Source organism: Mobula hypostoma, chromosome 5 (genome assembly GCF_963921235.1).
Source record: "Mobula hypostoma chromosome 5, sMobHyp1.1, whole genome shotgun sequence".
Classification (NCBI taxonomy): Eukaryota; Metazoa; Chordata; class Chondrichthyes; order Myliobatiformes; family Myliobatidae; genus Mobula; species Mobula hypostoma.
In genome coordinates, this window is record NC_086101.1 from 197,532,212 (window position 1) to 197,553,615 (window position 21,404).

The 21,404-nt window shown below is 46.4% G+C and overlaps 2 protein-coding genes across 7 annotated transcripts in view; one reads left to right on the forward strand and one right to left on the reverse strand.

The window, feature by feature from the left end:
• skp2 (S-phase kinase-associated protein 2, E3 ubiquitin protein ligase) overlaps window positions 1-14,163 on the reverse strand; it is a 40,207-nt gene extending 26,044 nt beyond the window's left edge. For 2 of the 5 annotated variants that reach the window (XM_063049665.1, XM_063049661.1), the window contains exons 1-2: window positions 4,869-5,444; window positions 2,072-2,189 (exon numbers count right to left, since the gene is read on the reverse strand). In XM_063049665.1, coding sequence (XP_062905735.1) covers window positions 2,072-2,189; window positions 4,869-5,271 — 521 coding nt within the window. In that variant the 5' untranslated portion in view covers window positions 5,272-5,444. The other 3 variants (XM_063049663.1, XM_063049664.1, XM_063049662.1) reach the window with 3 other exon arrangements.
• Window positions 14,164-14,292: 129 nt separating this feature from the next.
• Window positions 14,293-21,404, forward strand: part of lmbrd2b (LMBR1 domain containing 2b) — a 43,172-nt gene continuing 36,060 nt past the window's right edge. Inside the window, exons 1-2 of one of the 2 annotated variants that reach the window (XM_063049671.1) lie at window positions 14,293-14,408; window positions 15,167-15,610. In XM_063049671.1, the coding sequence (XP_062905741.1) occupies window positions 15,437-15,610 (174 nt within the window). In that variant the 5' untranslated portion in view covers window positions 14,293-14,408; window positions 15,167-15,436. Of the gene's footprint in view, window positions 14,448-15,166; window positions 15,611-21,404 lie in introns of both variants that reach the window. The other variant, XM_063049670.1, reaches the window with a different exon arrangement.

Genomic DNA, 21,404 nt, shown 5'->3' on the forward strand with positions numbered 1-21,404 from the left:
TTTTCAGACACCACCGTCAGAGCGTCCAGTTCCATCCCCACAACATCACTGGCCTTACGAATGAGTTTGTTGATTCTGTTGGTGTCTGCTACCCTCAGCCTGCTGCCCCAGCACACAACAGCAAACATGATCGCACTGGCCACCACAGACTCGTAGAACACTGTTCTCACTGGCTGACCTCCACACGCTTGCGCAGTCGAGCCCCGTTCAAACTGCTGAAGAAATAGTGGAATTGATGGCTTTGTGGCAAAGTTTGCAGATGACACAAAGATAGACGGAGGGGTAGGTAGTGCTGAGGAAGCAATACGATTGCAGCAGGACTTGGACAAATTGGAAGTATGGGCAAAAAAGTGGCAGATGGATACAGTGTTGGGAAATTTTGGTACAAGGAACATTATTTAAATGGGGAGAAAATTCAAACTTCAGAGGTGCAAAGGAACCTAGAAGTCCTCGTGCACTAACCCAGGTTAGTCCATAGGTTGAGTTTTTGGTAAAGGCGGCAAATGCAATATTGGCCTTTATTTCAAGGGGAATAGAATACAAGAACAAGGAAATAATGCTGAGCCTTTATAAGACACCAGTCAGGCCACTCTTGGGTACGCTCAACAGTTTCGGGCCCCTTATCTCAAAAAAGATCTATAGTCATTGGAGATGGTCCAGAGGAGGTTCACGAGGACAATTCCAGGGATGAAGGGGTTAACACGTGAAGCATTTTAGCTGCTTAGGGCCTGTTATCACTGGAATTTAGAAGAACGTGGGGGGTTTCATTGAAACCTACCGAATGCGAGGGTGGAAGTTTCCTTTGGTGGGGGTATACAGAACTGGAAAGCATATTGTCCGAATTGAGGAGCAACCTTTCAACACAGAAGGGGGAGTTTTTTTTTGTCCAAGGGTGTTGAATCTGTGGAACGCTCTGCCACAGACTGGAGTGGAGTCCAAGTCTGTGGGTGTATTCAAAGCAGAAGTTGATATGATTCCTGACCGGTCAAGGCAACAAGAGATATTGTGAGAGAGCAGGTGTATGTGGTTGAATGGGAGCCAGGATCAGTCAAGATGAAATGGTGGAGTAGACACAATGGGCTGAATGGCCTAATTCTGCTTCCTAAAAGGAAGCAGTCCCAACACAGACTTCTGTGAGACATCATTAGTCACTGGCAGCCAACTAGAAAAGGCCCTTTATTCCCACTCGCTGCTTCCTGCCATCCAGTCAATCTTCTATCAATGCCGGTATCTTTCCTGTAATAAATACCATGGGCTCTTAACTTGTTAAGCAGTCTCGTGGACTGAATCTTGTCAAAGGCCTTCTGAAAATCCAAGTACACAACATCAACTGATTCTTTGTCTATTCTGCATTATTTCCTCAAAGAATTCCAACAGGCAATATTTTCCCTTCAGGAAATCATGCTGATTTTGGCCTATTTTGGTTCCCCTGCAGTCAAAATACAACCTCCCCCCCCCCCCCCACCGTACAGGTCACCCTGCCCAAGGAGAGGTTCCAGTGATCTATGAAACTGAAACCTGCCCCCTGCCCGTGCTCCTCAGCTACATATTTGCTCATTCTATCTTTCTATTCCTGCCCTGACCAGCATGTGGCACTAGAAGCAATCCAGAAATGACTACCTCTGAAGTCCTATTTTTTAGTTTCTTGCCGAGCTCCCCATACTCACTGCACATGACAGCTTCCCACTTTCTACTTGTATTGTTCTGCCAACATGCACCACAATCTTTGTATGCTCACCCTCTCCCTTGGGAATGTTCTGCATTCACTCTGAGACATCCTCGACCCTGGTACCCAGGCAGCAACACACTATGCGGTCTGTACCCCTATCACTGTGGCACTGCTTGACTTCGCCCGTCCCCGCTGAGCCTCAGAGCCACTGACTTGGCTGCTGTAGCTGTGCCCTGATAATCATCTCTGCAGTGGCATCCAAAGGTGAGGAGCTGTTGCTGAGGGGAACGGCTATGGGGGAATCCTGCTCCCTCGATCTTTATTGGTGATCACTTCACTTTCTGCTGTCTGTGCCCCAGCTGTGACCACTGAGAATTTGAGAGAGGAGAAGCTGGTACTCACGCCAGTCGATGCCATCGCCTGCTGACCTGCGAAACCTTCAACAACTGAGGCATTGACAGAGAGTGAAAAATGACCAACAGCAGCTCATCGGGCAACTCCTCCCAGGAGCGACTCACACCTACAGGGAGAGAGTTCAATGCAGACAGCCTGAGATTACAGACCGGGAGCAGGGATCCCAGCGCCGTGGCGATCCAAGCAGGAGCTGCCAAACAGTCAGAGGATTACCAAGAGTGGAAGCAGGGGTTGCAGCACTGGAGAATTGGATTTAGATACTTGTAGCTACGTATCAGTGCGGGTCAAGCAGCACAAGATGGAGGATCAGGCCCTCAGTGGAACAAGGGCAGAGTTCTGGTTGAGCTCAGCAACTGCAGAGGGGCTAGCCAGGAGGACAGACAGTTCTCAGCAGCTTACTAGCTTGTGCAGGGTACAATGAGGTACCAGTACAGTCGTGGAAATGTGGCCTTGAGGTCTGTGAAAGTCTAGAGTCCAGAACAGGTTCAGTCAGCCAGCCACAGGGGAGAGGGCAGGACTCGGAAGCTGCAGTCCCTGCATCATTGCTGCTGTTACTCAGATTTGAGATCAACTGGAACTAGGCTTATCTAAGAAAATATGTGCTAGCATTGAAGAGGGCCTGGAGGAGGTTCACAAAAATGAAAGGGTTAACGTGTGAGGAATTATTTGATGGCTCTGGGCCTGTACTCACCAGAGTTATAGGGGAATGAAACCTATGGAATATTGAAAGGCCTAAACAGAGTGGATGTCGAGAGGATGCTTCCTATAGTGGGGGAGTCTAGGACCTGAGGGTACAGCCTCAGAATAGAGGGACGTACACTTAAAAAAGAGATGAGGAAAAATTCCCTTAGCCAGAGGGTAATGAATCTGTGAAATTCATTGCCAGAAATGAAAACACATTGTATATTAAAGAAAAGTGGGAGAAAGAAGCGGGGTTGGTACTTTCAGAGGAGGCTTGGGGGAAAATATGCAGCTTTCAGTGGTCTTCGACTAACTCTTTGATTTGGAGAGAACATTGTTGGAAAAACGTTATAAGATACTTCAAGACCCCATACCAGGAAAAATATAAAGACACAAATGTGGCGTGTTGGAGAAGGTGTGGCTCCAAGGAGGCAAATCATTTCCATATTTTTTGGGATCGCCCTAAATTAAGTTTATATTGAGAAGGTATTCACAGAACATTAGTTAAGGTATTTAAGGTTCAGATACCTCTGAACTTTGAGACTCTATACTTGGGGCACGTATCGTTTTTGGTACAGAAGAAAGATATAAAGCTGCTGTAGGGCCTTTTAGCGCAAGAAATCAATCACCAGAAAGCGGTTAAATCCAACATCACCTACATTAGAAGATTGGCATGAAATCATTTTGGAAATATTTAAAATGGAAAAGATGACCTACTCTCTGAGAATTCAAAAGGAAAAGTTTTATCAAATTTGGAATAAGTGGATTGAATTTATAAACCCAGAGCGAGCAGACCTTAGATGGCTCTCCGAATGGTTTATACTGTTTGTCTCACCAACGTAGTAATAGGGTTAAACATAAGCACTCTTGGCTCAAATGTTTACTGTTCTTTTTTTTGGAAAATATGGAATTAACACAAGTAAAGAAAAGATCTGGGGAAATTTTGGACCAGAAAGAAATGGACCAGAAGAGATACATGGAAATTAGTATTCAAGCACTATTATTAATATTTTTATAACAACTATTGTCATTAGCTTAACAGAGTGGAATTACAATTGCACATAAACATCTATTTGAGTGCCTAATTATTTTCTATATTATCTCAATGTGCACTTGTGAATGTACAAAGTAATAGATTTACTCACATAAAAAATGGAAAAGGTTATATATGTAAAAAAGTTTGTGTATTATTTGTGAATACCTTCTCCAAATAAAAATAAAACTTTAAAAAAAAGAAATTGATTGCCACAGACAGCTCCTTGGGTATATTAGAAACGAAGGTTGATAGTTCCATGATTTTTCAAGGTGTGAAAGGTTACTGCGAAATGGCAGGAGAATGGGGTTGAGAGGGGTAATAAGCCGGCTATGATAGAATGGCGATGAAGACTTGATGGGCTGAATGGCCTAACCCTCCCATTTTGTGCTATAGTATTGGTGAGTGATGCAAGGTCAGATAATGAGACACTATTATTGGGGAGCATGCCTTATGAGAATAGGTTGAGTGAAATCGGCCTTTTCTCCTTGGAGCAATAGAGGATGAGAGGTGACCTGATAGAGGTGTACAAGATGACGAAAGGCATTGATCATGTGGATAGTCAGAGGCTTTTTCCCCAGGGCTGAAATGGCTAGCACGGGAGGGCACAGTTTTAAGGTGCTTGGAAGTAGGTACAGAGGAGATGTCAGGGGTAAGTTTTTTTTTGTTTGTTTTTTTTTACATAGAGAGTGATGAGTGCGTGGAATGGGCTGCTGGCAACGGTGGTGGAGGCAGATACAATAGGGTCTTTTAAGAGACTCCTGGATAGGTACATGGAGCTTAGAAAAATAGAGGGCTATGGGTAACCCGAGGTAATTTCTAAAGTACATATTCGGCACAGTATTGTGGGCCGAAGGGCCTTTATTGTGCTATGTTCTACCAGTGGCACTGTGTGGTGTGGGAAGAGTCACCCCTAGGACACAGAACCATAGAGCTCTGGAGAAGTACTCACAGGCCAGGCCAGCATTGGTCACAGATTTCAAACCAATCATGGCAGCCAGAAAGTTACTGGCCCATCCAGTACAGGCTAGTTTGGAGAAAGCATGTATGTACAGACCACATCCCTCTTACCTGATGAACAGTCTGCTTTGCGAAACCTCCTTGACACCAGGAAGTTGTGTGGCTGGTTTTCCTTCCCCTGGCAGTGCCTGGGTCGTTTGTTGGGAGGAGAGTGATGAGGGTCCTCCCCTGCAGCATTCGTGTTGTCCTCAATCAGGCGGACACCCATCACCGTCATCAATGAGTCCGTTTCTACAGAGTCCCAGCTCCAAGTGAACGTAGCAGAGCTGCAGCTTCTGTCCTCCTGACGCATGGTTCTGTCAGACAGATCAATGAGAACAGACACCCTGTGACCTGGACTGATCACCCAGCCCCCCAACACACAGTCCACTGGGCAGGGAGCAGTGATAGTCGTATTCATACCTTCATACCAGTCACCCTGATTCTTGGTTGCTGTTTTGTGCCAGCAGCACATCACAAAACATAAATCATATATACTGTGGGTTCATTAATTGGGACTGGTTAATCAGGACAGCCACTTATTTGGATAACTCTTAAAGAACAAAAACAAATCAAGAAAATAGCTCGGATTCCCTGTGCTTAATTGGGACAAGATGCTGCTTAATTGGGGAAAGAGGCTGTTGTCGAACATTCTCTAACTAGTGCCATGAAGACAACACACCGTTAGAGTGAACAGATTTTAAATAGCATCAGTTGTGTGTTTGTGTTCAAAATTCAGTGATCCTTATCACTGGTGGTTGATCATTAATAGCATTAAGACAATTCAAAACTGTTTTGATCACTGCAGTTTCAAGCATTCAGAACTGGAAATGCCAGAAACAGAGGGGAGTAAAAATTAAACAATTTCTCTACCAGAAGTTAGCAATTACAATGAAATTGAAGATGTCAACAACCTAAAATGGTTATCCCAACCTAACCCTCAACGAACAGGCTCTTGAACCAGAGGGGATAACTTCGCTGAATATCACTTACACCAGCGGTCCCCAACCACCCAGGCCGCAAAGCATGCGCTACCGGGCCGTGAGGAAACAATACGAGTCAGCTGCACCTTTCCTCATTCCCTGTCATGCACTGTTGAACTTGAACACAGGGTTGCAAACTGTCCCGTATTTGCTGGGACATCCCATATATTGGGCTAAACTGGTTTGTCCCATATGGGACCACCCTTGTCCCGTATTTCCTCGCTAAGGTAGACCGTTCCTATGAAACCTTTCATGTCGAAATGGCGTGAAGCAAAGAAGCAATTACCATTAATTTATATGGGAAAAATTTTTGAGCGTTCCCGGACCCAAAAAAATAACCTATCATACCAAATAACACATAAAACTGAAAATAAATAACACTAACATATAGTAAAAGCAGGAATGATATGATAAACACACAGCCTATATAAAGTAGAAATAATGTATGTACAGTATAGTCGGGAAGATGAAGGCAAAACTGATTTGTGGGGGGAAAATCGGCACATACGCACATGCGCACACCGGTGCCCGCGCAAGGCTTCATGGTCATGGTAGTCTTTCCTGGGGTAAAATGTCCCGGGATTTGACTGCTACTTTTGTTCCTTATTGGGAGTGAGAAAGTTGGCAACCCTAACTGTAAAAGACATGTTGAGGTGAGTTTAACCCTACTTGAACACCGCCCCCCCCCCCCAGTTGGCCGGTCCGCAAGAATATTGTCAATATTAAACCGGTCCGTGGTGCAAAAAAGGTTGGGGACCCCTGACTTACACCATCATTGAAATGCTCCCACAACCAATGGACTCACTTTCAGGGAGTCTTCATCTCATGTTCTCGGTATTTATTGTTTATATACTTATCATCTCTTTTCTTTTTATAGTTGTCTTGTGCCCACTGGTTGAACACCCAAGTCGGGCAGTCTTTCTTTGATCATGTTATGGTTACTATTCTATAGATTCATTGAGTATGCCCAGAAGAAAATTAATCTCAGGTTTATATATGGTAACATGTATGTACTTTGATAATAAATTTACTTTAAACTTTGATCATCTTGAACATCACCTGTGGTCCCCTCCAGAAGCTCAGCTCTCACCTGTGCCTCCAGGTCAGAGTGGCCACACTCTGGTACACCACTCTGACAGGTGAGGAGAGCCAGCTGGTCTTGTACCCCGGAGAGATAGGGACATGAGTAGTCAGCTCCAGCAGTCTGGGTGAATGTGAGCTAAAGTGAGATCCAACAGGCGGGAAGGCAGTTCTGCAATGCTGCAAGGAGACTGAAGGATATGACAAGGCACAAAAGTCATGTTCATCCAGTGCAACCAGGGAAGAGCTGAGTTGTGACATCTATTTGTCCCACTGGACCCACACTTCCAAGGTTGAGAATGGAACTGCCCCAGTGCAATGGCTTTTCCAGTTAAAAACTCTCTCACACAAGTTTCCGATCATTGTCGGATACGAGAGACAACCACCAGTAATATTGGTAGTGTTCTAATTTGTTCTGTATTTCATTTGAATACACAATTTTCCACTCAGTTAAACAGTAGTTTGTTTTTTTTTAAAGTACTTTTAAAAATATTTCCGTGAAACTTCAGTTAATTGGGACAACTCGATCTGTTCTAATTAATCAGAATCCACTGTGTAGAGTCATAGAACACTATAGCACAGAAACAGGCCCTTCAGCCCATCTTGTCTGTACCAAACCATTAATCTGTCTAGTCCCATTGGTCTACACCTAGACCAATACCCTCCATACCCCTACACCTAACCAACTTTCTCTGAAACATTGACATCGGCCCTGCATCTGCCACTAGCACTGGTAACTCGTGCCACACTCTCTCCACCCTCAGGGTGAAGAAGATTCCCCTCATGCTCCCCTTAAACATTTCACTGTTCACCCTTAACCCATGAACTTGAGCTCTAGCACCCGACCCCCATCCCCTCCTTGTAAATTTTCTCTGCACTCTTTGAATAGTGCTGAAGATGAGGTAGTCGGATTACAGAGGCAGGTTTTCAAAGTTTGCAGAGAGATTTAGGCCAGTTAGAAGAGTGAGCTGAAAGATGGCAAATGTAGCTTAATGCTGATAAATGTGAGGTGCTACATTTTGGTAGGACTAATCAAAATGGGACATACATGGTAAATGGTAGGGCATTGAAGAATGCAGTGGAACAGAGGGATCTAGGAATAATGGTGCATAGTTCCCTGAAGATGGAATCTCATGTGGATAGGGTGGTGAAGAAAGCTTTTGGTATGCTGGCCTTTATAAATCAGAGCATTGAGTACAGGAGTTGGGATGTAATGTTGAAATTGTACAAGGCATTGGTTAGGCCAAATTTGGAGTATTGTATACAGTTCTGGTCACCGAATTATAGGAAAAATGTCAACAACATTGAGAAAGTCCAGAGAAGATTTACTAGAATGCTACCTGGGTTTCATCTCCTAAGTTACAGAGAAAGGTTGAACAAGTTGGGTCTTTATTCTTTGGAGTGTAGAAGGTTGATGAGGGACTTGATAGAGGCATTTCAAATTATGAGGGGGATAGATAGAGTTGACGTGGATAGGCTTTTTCCATGAGCGAGGGAGATTCAAACAAGAGGACACGAGTTGAGTGTTAAAGGGCAAAAGTTTAGGGGTAACATGAGGGGGAACTTCTTTACTCAGAGAGTGGTAGCTGTGTGGAATGAGCTTCCAGCAGAAGTGGAGGCAGGTTCGATGTTGTCATTTAAAGTTAAATTGGATAGCTATATGGACAAGAAAGGAATGAAGGTTTATGGGCTGAGTGCAGGTTGGTGGGACTAGGTGAGTGTAAGAGTTTGGCACGGACTAGAAGGGCTGAGATGGCCTGTTTCCATGCTGTAATTGTTATATGGTTATATCTTATGGTCTTATCAGTGTGAGAGCACTGGGGAGGGTTCAAGGGAGATTTATGGTTGCTCGGATGAACAAGAAAACACATGCAAGGCTATGCAGAAGGGCTGGGTGTGGCACCAGCAGAAAGTTCTGCTAGGAAGCCGTTGGGATACGATGGATTGAATCGCCTCATGAATTGTAACAATTCTATGTTGAGGAAGGTCTCCATACTGAAGCAGTCCAGCAGCAATGTGTCAGTGGCTGGGCGGAGCTGCACTGAGAATAATACACTGGTTCTGACAATGGCAGAGCTGGGACTTGCTGAGATACCATCCGTGCCTGATAAGCAAACATTACATTAACATCTACTGTGCTCAGAATGTGAGATGTGCAAAGGTTCCAATTTCCTCACCCACTGCCTATTAACTCCAAAATGATTCCAGGCTGGTGCAGTCAGTGGCTATTGTTTTAATGATTTTCATTAAAGAGGCTCATCAACAAGCCCGAGAGGTCAGCTTTTACTGCAGAATTTCTCAGCAGCACTGAGGAAATGCAAACCTCCAGCACATCCACTTGACATGAAAAACACAACCAACTGGAAACAGACAGGTAACAAAGAGAGGTAAAGAAGTTATTGCAGTATTTGTTCCGCCAGTTGTTTTTGCTGGGGATCCCTTTTTCTTGTTTTGCCCGAGTGACCCTAATACAAGGCAGGGGAGTGGGGATGACTGGAAGAATTGGATCAGCCCATGATTGAATGGCAGGGCAGACTTGATGGGCCTATTAGCCTATTTTGCTCCTATCTTATGGTTTTACTCTTCTTAAACACTGGTATAATTGTTGTCTCTTTTAAGCAGATGGGAACTTCCAACCACAGCAGAGAGATATTGAAAATGTCCTTGAATGGCACAATTTTTCAGATCCTTACCAGGCACTCCATCAGGGTATGCTGCCTTGCGAGGTTCACCCTCCTGAAAGACTGCCTGACATTAGCCTCCGAACCAGAAGCAGAGTGTCACAATGGCAGTATACTCATCCAGATTCAAAGATGCATCCCTAAATACAGTCCAGTCCACCAGCTTAAAGCAGTTCTGTAAGCGCTCTTCTTCCTTTGTCCATACCTTCCTGGTCCTCACTGCTGGTGCTGCAGTCTTTATATGCATATACTCGGAAGTAGAAGTACAGCCAGGTGATCAGACTTTCTGAAGTATGGGTGTGGGATAGCATGGAGGGTATTCTTGATGATAGTGTAACACTGGTCCTGTATGTTGTTTCCTCTGGTACCACAAGTGATCTATATATCTACACACACAATTCAGGCTCCTATACCTCCTCTTGGGAAGTGGAAGGTCATGCACTTTGGTAGAAGAAATTAAAGGATTGACCATTTTCTGAATGGATAGAAAATACAAAACTGAGGTGCGAAGGGACTAGGGACTCCCAAAAGGTTAATTTGCAGGTTGAGTCAAGAAGACTAGAATATAAAAGCAAGGATGTAATGTTGAGACTTTATAAAGCACTGGTGAGGTATTGTGGGCACAAAGGTGAGTGTGGGTGTTGGAGGTCGGCCATGCCAGCCCAGGACATCACTGCACAAGTTCTCCTGGACGGTATTCTGGGCCCTGCCACTGTCAGCTGCTTCATCAGACATTCCCTCCATCAGAAGGTGGGGTGATCAACGTGCAGCTTCACTTCAATCCCTTTAGCAGACGCAGCAAGACCTGAGGCAGGTAAGGATTGGAGTAAATACCTCAGTAAGTGAAGACGAAGAGTGGCCATGAAATGTCCTTGGCAAGTTGGATTAAGAGAATGGTAAACGGATTTAAAACAAATGGTAACTAGGGAGAGACTCTCAAGGGTTTTGGGGGAATCTATGCTTGCAGTCAGAGGGCCCATTGCTATTTCTCATCTATCTCAGTGACTTGGATAAGAATAGACAAGGCACAGTTAATATGCTTGCAGGTGGTGGGGCGGATAGTGAAGGTTATGACAAACTCCCAAGGAACCTTGTTCAGTTGGGTGAGCAGGTGATGAATGAGAAACTAAGCTTCATTTAGACGAGTGAGAGATGAGGTTGTAGAGTGCACAGGCAAGGCTGCCCTTGGAATACTGTGTTCAGTTTTAGTTCTCTGCTATAGGCAAGATGTTATTAAACTGGAAAGATGAATAAAAAACTCAAAGATGTTGCTACTTGGGGAACCGAGCTTTAGGGTGAAGTTGGGCCAAAGAGGTGAAGGGCATTGGTAGGGGGAACGAGTCCTTTCTTCCCCTGACATCGGGGAAATCAAGAACTAGACGGTATAGATTTAGGGCAAAAGATTTCATAGGAGCCCAAGGGACAACTTCTTCACGCAGACGGTGGTGAGTATATGGAATGAGCTGCCAATCAGTTTGAGGCAGGTTCAAGAACAACTTTCAACAGACAGTTGGACAGTAATATGTATTGGAAAGGTTCAGAAAGCAGTGGGCCGAGCACCAGCAAATGGGACTAGCTGGGATGGGGCATCCCGGTCAGCACAGACCAGCGGGCCAAAGGGCCGGTTCGCATGCTGTATTACATCATGACTTGATAACCCACCTTCTGGAAGAGTAACCAAAGGGAAGTAAACCTCCTCTTGGTGATTGTAGCTACAAGGAATGACCCTCAGTAGTACTCAACGTCAGTTCAGTCTAACTCCGGATGTAAGAACCATAACCAAGGAAGTTCCCTTCTCCAGCCTGTCCTCTTCGCAATGGGAGATGCACTATCCTCCCAAACTTAAATGGAGCATTAAAGTCTCTAACTGGGAGGGAATGGGGAAAAACAGCTGCAAAAACCTGCAGCTGACAAAGTACTCGGAAATAACAACCTGTTTAGTCAGACAGGCAAGGGCAAATCCTCTTCAACTGCCCTGATTGCAGGCAGTGAGACGCAATGTGGCCCACACCATAAGTGAATCAGGTGCATATTGGACCGACCATTGCCACATCAAAGTTCAAAGTAAATTCGTTATTAAAGTACGTCACCTGAGATTCATTTTCATGTGGGCATTCACAGTAAATACAAGAAACACAATGAAAACAATGAAAGGCCACACCCAACAGGATAAATGACCAATGTGCAAATACAAAAGAAATAATAATAAATATCCAGAACATAAGCCCACAACACAAAGGAGGAAAATTAGGCTATTTGGCCTGAGTCTGTTCTGCCATTCAATCATGGCTGATCTTTCTTCCCCCCCTCAGCCATGCTCCCCAGCCTTCTGCCCACAACCTTTGATGCCATGTCCAAACAAGAAGTATCAATCTCTGCCTTAAATACACCCAACAGCCTGGCCTCCACAGTTGCCTGTGGTAACAAATTCACCACCCTCTGGCTAAAGTAATTTCTTTGCATCTCTTTCAGATGGACACCCCTGTATCCTGAGGCTCTGCCCTCTTGTCTTAGACTCCCCCACCAGGAGAAACATCCTTTCCACATCAACTGTCCAGGCATTTCAACACTCAAAAGGTTTCAATGAGATCCTCCTTCATCCTTCTGAATTCCAGCGAGTACAGACCCAGAGTCATCAAATATTCCTCATATAATAACCTTATCATTCCTGAAATCATCCTTGTGAACCTCTCCTGGACCCTCTCTATGCCAGCACATCTTGTCTAAGATGAGGAGTCCAAAACTGTTCACAATACTCAAGGTAAGGCCTCACCAGTGCCTTATAAAGCCTCAGCATCATATCCTTGCTCTTGTATCTGAGACCTCTTGAAATTAATGTTAACATTGCGTTTGCCTTCCTCACCAACCTTTAGCGTGTTCTGCACAAGGACTCCTGGGTCCTTTTGCATCTCATATTTTTGGATTTTCTCCCCATTTAGAGAATAGTCTGCACATTTATTTCTACTACCAAAGCACATGACCATGTATTTTCCAACATTGTATTTCATTTGCCACTCTCTTGCCCATTCTCCTAATCCAAGTCCTTCTGCATCCTTCGTGTTCCCTCAACACTACCTGCCCCTCCACCAATGTTCGTATCATCTGCAAATTTGGCAATATAGCCATCTACAAAAAAAGAGGAAATCTGCACATGCTGGAAATCCGAGCAACACACACAAAATGCCAAAGGAACTCAGCAGACCAGGCAGCATCTATGGAAAAACAGGACAGTCGATGCTTCGGGTCGAAACAAATCCATCTATTCCATCCTCTAAATCATTTATATACAGCATAAAAAGAAATGGTCCCAATACTGACCCCTGTGGAATCATTAGTCACTGGCAGCCAACCAGACAAGGATCCTTTATCCCCCACGCACTGCCTCCTACCAATCAACCAATCCAGTAACTTCCCTGTAATACCATGGGCTCTTAAATTGGTAAGCTGTCTCATGTGTGGCACCTTGTCAAAGGCCTTCTGAAACTCCAAATACATAACATCCACTACATCCCCTTTATCTATCATACTTGTAATATCCTCAAAGAATTCCAGCAGGTTCGTCAGGCAGGATTTTCCTTTAAGGAAATCATGCTGGCTTTATACTATCTTGTCCTGTGTCACCAAGTACTCTATAACCTCATCCTCAATAATTGACTCCAACATATCCCCAACCACTGAGGTCAGGCTAACTGGTCTATAATTTCCTTTCTGCTGCCTTCCTCCTTTCTTAAAGAGTGGGGTGACATTCGCAATTTTCCAGTCCTCTGGCACCATGCCAGAGTCCAATGATTTTTGGAAGATCATTACTAATGCCTCCACAGTCTCTACCGCCACCTCTTTCAGAACCCTAGGGTGCAGTTCCTCTGGTCCAGGTGACTTATGTACCTTTAGGTCTTCAGTTTTTCGAGCACCTTCTCCCTTGTAATAGTAACTGCACTCACTTCTCTTCCCTCACACCCTTCAACATCTGGCATACTGCTAGTGGCAGAGATTAAAAGTGAGTTCACAGGTTGTGGGAACAATTCAGTGACCCAGGTTGTGATAGTCCCCACCCTCACCAGGGACCAAAGAACTAACACCTAAATCCACTGTCACCCTTCCCCTTTACCTTCACCCACCCTCAGCTTATTACTCATTATTTCAGGGCCTGCCTCCCACATCTCCCCGGACCCCACAACATTCGATCAGACTCATCAAACCAACTCCCAAATCACGCAACGATCCTAACTTACCTTCCCTCCGCCCCGACAACCCAGATCTCATTCCAGATCACCCCACCTCTTACTCAGACTCACCGTCAGGCTCGACCGGCCCTCCACCCCCGTCCCAGAGCCACTCAGACTCTCCCCCTATCCATCTCCATCTGCCCCGAAACTCCGGACGCCAGACCACCACAGACCCCACCGCCCCACTGACCCAGACACACCCTCACCAACACACCCAGGCCCGGAAACACCGGACCCTCCTATAGACCATAGAGCCGACCATATTGTTCTCCCACACCACACCACAGACCCAGACTCACCCCCCACAACCCCCACCGCCACGGCCACGCTCCCTCACACTGACCCGCGCTCCCTCATCGCCGCTCCGCTCGGCTCCGTTTTGGCGCCACACTGCGGCGGGAAGTTCAATATCCGCGCGCACTCGCGTACCCGGGCTCTGATTGGTGCAAATGGAGATTAGGTCCCCGGCCGCAGTGCGCAATGGGAAGCAAGGAGCGGGTGGACTACAGGACCCATGAGCCAGTGCGCCGCGCAGCCGCACGGGAGGCTCCCGGAGCTGACGTTGCAAGAGGAGGAAATGGGAGCGCAGAAGCCGGGGTGTCGGGGGTAGGGTTTGAGGAGGGTGAAGAGTGGGTTCTGAGGGTGAGTGAATGCCCTGGGGTAAAATACCAGGGGGTTGCGGTAAGTACCGGCGCTCGCCTAGCGGGAGGGTGGTGACTGGTGAACGAGGGGTGAAATGGTGAAGTACTGAGGTAGGGGTTGAGTGGCCTTGGGGAAGAACAAAGAGTTGACCCGGCAGATTAACTTGTTTAGGTGAGGGTACTGACCCCAAACCTTGGCTGTCCTTTCTAACCCTCCCTTCTGACCCCAGCATCTCGTGGGTAACTGTGTGTGGATGGTCCCACACTGTTGATCCAGTGGCCAGGCACACGGGGTAAATATTTGTCTTAGCTGGGACAGAAACTCTTTAGGAAGGCTGTGGGAGTGCTGGAGAGGAAACGGATTCGCTGGGTGACGACCGGTTCACTAATGGGGAGAGACTGGAGAACGTACGTCTGTTCTCCCTGGAGTGCGGTGGTAAAGAGGGGAAATGACTGCAAGAAACTATTCCGCTTATCACATTATTATTATAGCTTAGGAGACAAGGGTTAGGGTAAGGGGCAGGAGATTTCGAGGGGTCCTTTATCCACCCAGAGAGTGGGAGTACCTGGGGTGCAGTGCCCGAGCCAGAGGCACTGAGAGCAGTTAAGTCAAAGGGAATGGTGTTGAGATGGATAATCAATGGTGGATCAGACTTGATGAGTTAATTCTGCTCATACAGTATGTCTTGTAGTGTTCTGATTCTCACCATGAATTCTTTCCGTTTGCACTGAGTTTGTGCATTCTCTCTTTCGCCATAGGTTTCCTGTTACTGACCAGTGATTGAACAGCAGGGTCTCCTCCCTCACTGACCCACCCTCCCCACCCCTGTGCCCGTTCTCTACTACCCCACCCTCCCCTCCCCTGTATCCATTCTCTGCTGCCCCACCCTCCTCTCCCCTGTACCCATTCTCTACTGCCCCACCCTCCCCACCCCTGTACCCGTTCTGTACTGCCCCACCCCTGTGCCCGTTCTCTACTGCCCCACCCTCCCCACCCCTGTGCCCGTTCTCCCTTCCACCAGGGTAACCATGAGTGGAGCGGCTTTGGGCATCGATATCGTGGCAGTTTTCTTCCTGGCTCTGCTCGTTCTCTATCGCTACGCTGACTTCAGGAAGCAGCACCGCCTGGTGATTGTCGCCACACTCCTGGCCTGGTACCTCTGCTTCCTCATCGTCATCATCCTACCACTGGACGTCACCACGGTGAGCACCACTGCAGTCTCCCTCCCTCTCCCCTTCCCGCGGCAGTCAACCGTGTCTGAGAGAGACGGCCAGACCTCAGAGAGCTCCGCCTGAGATAAGATGTTCTTTATGGAACACCAGGAGTCACCTTGTGTTCTAGCGTTGACCTATATCACTGAAAACCTTTCATAGAAACATAGAAAATAGGTGCAGGAGTAGGCCATTTGGCCCTTCGAGCCTGCACCGCCATTTATTATGATCATGGCTGATCATCCAACTCAGAACCCTGCACCAGCCTTCCCTCCATACCCTCTGATCCCCGTAGCCACAAGGGGCATATCTAACTCCCTCTTAAGTATAGCCAATGAACTGGCCTCAACTGTTTCCTGTGGCAGAGAATTCCACAGATTCGCCACACTCTGTGTGAAGAAGTTTTTCCTAATCTCGGTCGTAAAAGGCTTCCCCTTTATCCTCAAACTGTGACTCCTCGTTCTGGGCTTCCCCAACATCGGGAACAATCTTCCTGCATCTAGCCTGTCCAATCCCTTCAGGATTTTATACGTTTCAATCAGATCCCCCCTCAATCTTCTAAATTCCAACGAGTACAAGCCCAGTTCATCCAGTCTTCCTTCATATGAAAGTCCTGCCATCCCAGGAATCAATCTGGTGAACCTTCTTTGTACTCCCTCTATGGCAAGGATGTCTTTCCTCAGATTAGGGGACCAAAACTGCACACAATACTCCAGGTGTGGTCTCACCAAGGCCTTGTACAACTGCAGTAGTACCTCCCTGCTCCTGTACTCGAATCCTCTCGCTATAAATGCCAGCATACCATTCGCCTTTTTCACCGCCTGCTGTACCTGCATGCCCACTTTCAATGACTGGTGTATAATGACACCCAGGTCTCGTTGCACCTCCCCTTTTCCTAATCGGCCACCATTCAGATAATAATCTGTTTTCCTATTTTTGCCACCAAAGTGGATAACTTCACATTTATCCACATTAAATTGCATCTGCCATGAATTTGCCCACTCACCCAACCTATCCAAGTCACCCTGCATCCTCTTAGCATCCTCCTCACAGCTAACACTGCCGCCCAGCTTCATGTCATCCGCAAACTTGGAGATGCTGCATTTAATTCCCTCATCCAAGTCATTAATATATATTGTAAACAACTGGGGTCCCAGCACTGAGCCTTGCGGTACCCCACTAGTCACCGCCTGCCATTCTGAAAAGGTCCCGTTTATTCCCACTCTTTGCTTCCTGTCTGCTAACCAATTCTCTATCCACACCAATACCTTACCCCCAATACCGTGTGCTTTAAGTTTGCACACTAATCTCCTGTGCTACACGTAATTTCCTACACGTCCAGATAGCTTTTAAGTGTCAGAATTTCGTAAACCACCTTTAAACCCTCGCCAGTGCCACCATATCTTTTATGAGATAAGGTGCCCTAAACTGCTCACTGATACCTCACCTGTACCTTATAAAGCCTCAGCTTTATATCCTTGCTTTTATATCCCAGTTCCCTTGCCATGAATGCTAACATCACATTTGCCTTCCTGTCCACAGACTCAACCTGCAAATTAACTGTTGTGGAATCGGGCAGGTGGACACTGATAGGTTCGCTGGTCTGTAGTTCCCTGCTATCCTCTGAGAATAACAGTTCTCTGGCTTGTCACTCCAACCTTTTTTAACTAAAGGCACCGCGTTACTGGGCCACTAGTCTTTCAGTACCTTGCCTGTGACTAACAAATGTATAAGATTATGCAAGAAGAGAGAGTCTTAAATCACATCCCCATGGTATCGGAGACAAGAGGGCATTGGATTCAGGCGAGAGGAGGATTTTAAAGGGGATCTGGGGGGTAACAATGTGGACGTGGGTGTGGTTTCTGTGCTTGACCACCGATTCCATGAATTGGGGAAAAATCTATTTCATTGTCCTTGAAAGAGTTCACTGGAAGCTTCAGCCTGGCATCTCCGTGACGTCAGGGCCAATTATACTATTGCCACTGCCTGCATTAACGCTGTATCCCCCTGTGCCCTGTCCAGATACACTTTAAATGTTGTTGCTGTTCCTGCCTTCATCGTCACCTCTAGCAGCTCATTCCAGGTGCCAGTTGCTCCCCTTCTCCCTTTCACCTTAACACGTAGTCACCCCCTACCTTGGTGAGCACACTCCGACTATCTACCCTACACATGCCTGGTAATATTTTATATAGGTCTGTGAGGTCCCCCCCCTCAGACTCATTTGCTGCGGGGAAAACAGTCCCAACCAGTCCAGTCTCTCCTTGTAACACTTGTCCTCCAACTCAAATCTGTCCAACCATGTCTTAAATACCACTGTCTGGGAAAAGCAGTTCCTCCTCATCTGTCCTATACCTACTCCCCTCAATCTTAAGGCTATGTCCCTTAGTTCTAGTCTCACCTACCACTTGAAACAACTTTCCTGCCTATAGCTTATCTATCCCTTTCATAATTGTATATGTTTCTGTAAGAACTTGTCTCATCCTTCTGAATTCCATTCAGTACAGTCCCAGGCGACTCAATCTCTTTTCATAGTCTAACCCCCTGCTCTCTGGGATCAACCTGGTGAACCTCCTCTGCACCACCTCCAAAGCCAGTATATCCTTCTCCAAGTATGGAGACCAGAACTGCACGCAGTACTCCAGGTGCGGCCTTACCAGTATCCTGCACAGTTGCAGAATGACCTCCCTGCTCTTAAATTCAGTCCCTCTAGCGATAAAGGTTAACTTGATCAGGGCACAACTGCACAAACGCATGGACATCAGCCAGTGACAACAGTGAGAAGGGTTTAAAAGGAGACACCTTATAGAGTGGGCAATGGAGTAGGAAGGCTTTGGGTCAATGGGGCTTAGACGATAACAGGTCAAGGCGAGGTAGGTTGCCTGTGTAGAATATAGACAGGAAAAATGTGTGCGAGGCTGGTGTTCTGTGCTCGGTGTCAGATGTGGGAAGTCCGGGAGACCGAGAGGTGATAGTTAGGAGCTATAGGCAGGTAGCCACACCGTGGCTTGGGGAGACAGATAAGTGGGTCACAGTCAGGAGAGGGAAGGGCAAGAGGCAGATGCTAGAGAGTACCCCAGTGGCAATAAGTATTCCTGTTTGAGTACAGTTGGAGGAGATGGCCTACCTGGGGGAGCGGTCAGACTGATGGTTTGTGATGTGTCTATTTTAACGCAAGGAGTATCTTGAACAAAGCGGATGAGCTTAGAGCGTGGATCAGTACTTGGAGCTATGGTGTTGCGGCCATTACAGAGACTTGGATGGCTCAGGCAGTAATGGTTACTTCGAGTGCCAGGCTTTGGATGTTTTAGAAAGGACGGGGAGGGGGGGCAAAAGAGGTGGGGGCGTGGCACTGTTGATCAGAGATAGTGTCATGGCTGCAGAAAAGGAGGAAGTCATGGAGGGATTGTCTACGGAGTCTGGGTGGAAGTTAGGAACAGGAAGGGGTCAATAACTCTACTGGGTGTTTTTTATAGACCATCCAACAGTGACAGGGACATCGAGAAGCAGATAGGGAGACAGATTCTGGAAAGGTGTAATAATAACAGGGTTGTTGTGAGAGATTTTAATTTCCCAAATATCGATTGGTATGTCCCTAGAGTGAGGGGTTTAGGTGGGGTGGAATTTGTTAGGTGTGTTGAAGCTTTCTTGACACAATATGTAGATAAACCTACAAGAGGAGAGGCTGTACTTGATCTAGTATTGGGAAATGAACCTGGTCAGGTGTCAGATCTCACAGTGGGAGAGCATTTTGGAGGTAGTGATCACAGTTCTATCTCCTTTACCATAGCACTGGAGAGGGATAGGAACAGACAAGTTAGGGAAATGTTTAATTGGAGTAAGGGGAAATATGAGGCTAGCAGGCAAGAAATTGGAAGCATAAATTGGGAACAGATGTCCTTAGGGAAATGTACAGAAGAAATGTGGCAAATATTCAGGGGGTATTTGCGTGGAGTTCTGCATAGATACGTTCTAATGAGACGGAAAGGATGGTAGGGTACAGGAACCGTGGTGTACAAAGGTTGTTGTAAATCTAGTCAAGAAGAAAAGAAGAGCTTACGGAAGGTTCAAAAAACTAGTAATGATAGAAATCTAGAAAGATTATAAGGCTAGCAGGAAGGAGTGTAGAGGAGAATTACAAGGATGTTGCCTGGATCGGGGAGCATGCCTTATGAGAATAGATTGAGTGAACTCGGCCTTTTTTCCTTAAGCGATGGAGGATGAGAGGTGACCTGATAGAGGTGTATAAGATAATGAGAGGCATTGATCGTGTGGATAGTCAGAGGCTTTTTTCCAGGGCTGTGATGGCTAGCATGAGAGGGCACAGTTTTAAGGTGCTTGGAAGTAGGTACGGAGGAGATGTCAGGGGTAAGTTTTTTTAATGCAGAGAGTGGTGAGTGTATGGAATGGGCTTCTGGCAACGGTGGTGGAGGCAGATACGATAGGGTCTTTTAAGAGACTCCTGGACAGGTACATGGAGCTCAGAAAAGCAGAGGGCTATGGGTAACCCTAGGTAATTTCTAAGGTAGGGACATGTTCAGCACAGCTTTGGGCCAAAGAGCCTGCTGTAGGGTTTCTATGTTTCTATTACATTTGCCTTCTTGATAGCCTGCTACAGCTGCAAACCAGCCTTATGCCAAGTTTGTAGATGGTACGAAGATTGTTGGATGGGTTATGCACTTTGATGGTAGAAATAAATATGCGGACTGTTTTCTAAACAGGGAGAAAATCTGGGAATCTGAGATGCAGAGGGACTTGGGAGTCCTTGTGCAGACCACCCTGAAGTTGCAGTTTGAGTCGGTGGTGAGGAAGGCAAATGCCATGTTAGCTTTCATTTCAGGAGGTCTAGAATACAAGAGCAGGGATGTGATGCTGAGGCTTTATAAGGCACTGGTGAGACCTCACCTCGAGTATTGTGAACAGTTTTGGGGCCCTCATCTTAGAAAAGTTGTGCTGGCATTGGAGGGGGTCCAGAGGAGGTTCACAAGAATGATTCCAGGAATGAAGGGGTTATCATATGAGGAATGTTTGATGGCTCTGGGTTTGTCCTCACTGGAATTCAGAAGGATGAGTGGGGATCTCATTGAAACTTTTCGAATGTTGAATGGTCTAGACAGAGTCGATGTGGAAAGGATGTTTCCCATGGTGGGAGAGTCTAGGACAAGAGGACACAGCCTCAGGATAGAGGGGCGCCCTTTCAAAACAGATGCGGAGAAATTTCTTCAGCCAGAGGGTGGTGAATTTGTGGAATTTATTGCTACATACATCTGTGGAGGTCAGGGCATTGGGTGTATTTAAGGCAGAGATTGATAGGTTCTTGATTGGACATGACACCAAAGGTTACGGGGGGAAGGATAGGAACTGGGGTTGAGGAGGAAAAAAAAAGGATCGGCCATGATTGAATGGCGGAGCAGACTTGATGGCCTAATTCTGTTCCTACGTCTTAAGTGATTCATGCACAAGCACTCCCAAGTCCTTCTGCACAGCAACGTGCTGCAATTTTTTTTTTTACCGTTTAAATAATAATCTGCTCTTCCATTTTGCCTTCCAAAGTGGATGACCTCGCATTTACCAACATTGTACTCCCTCTGCCAGACCCTTGCCTGCCCACTTAACCTATCTACATCTCTCTGCAGACTCTCTGTGTCTTACACAATTTGCTTTTCCACTCTGTTTAGTATCATCAGCAAACTTTGCCCTCTCTTCCAGATCATTAATGTATATCGTGAACCCCTGTGACACACCACTCAGCACTGATTGCCAACCCGAGTAACACCCATGTGTCCCA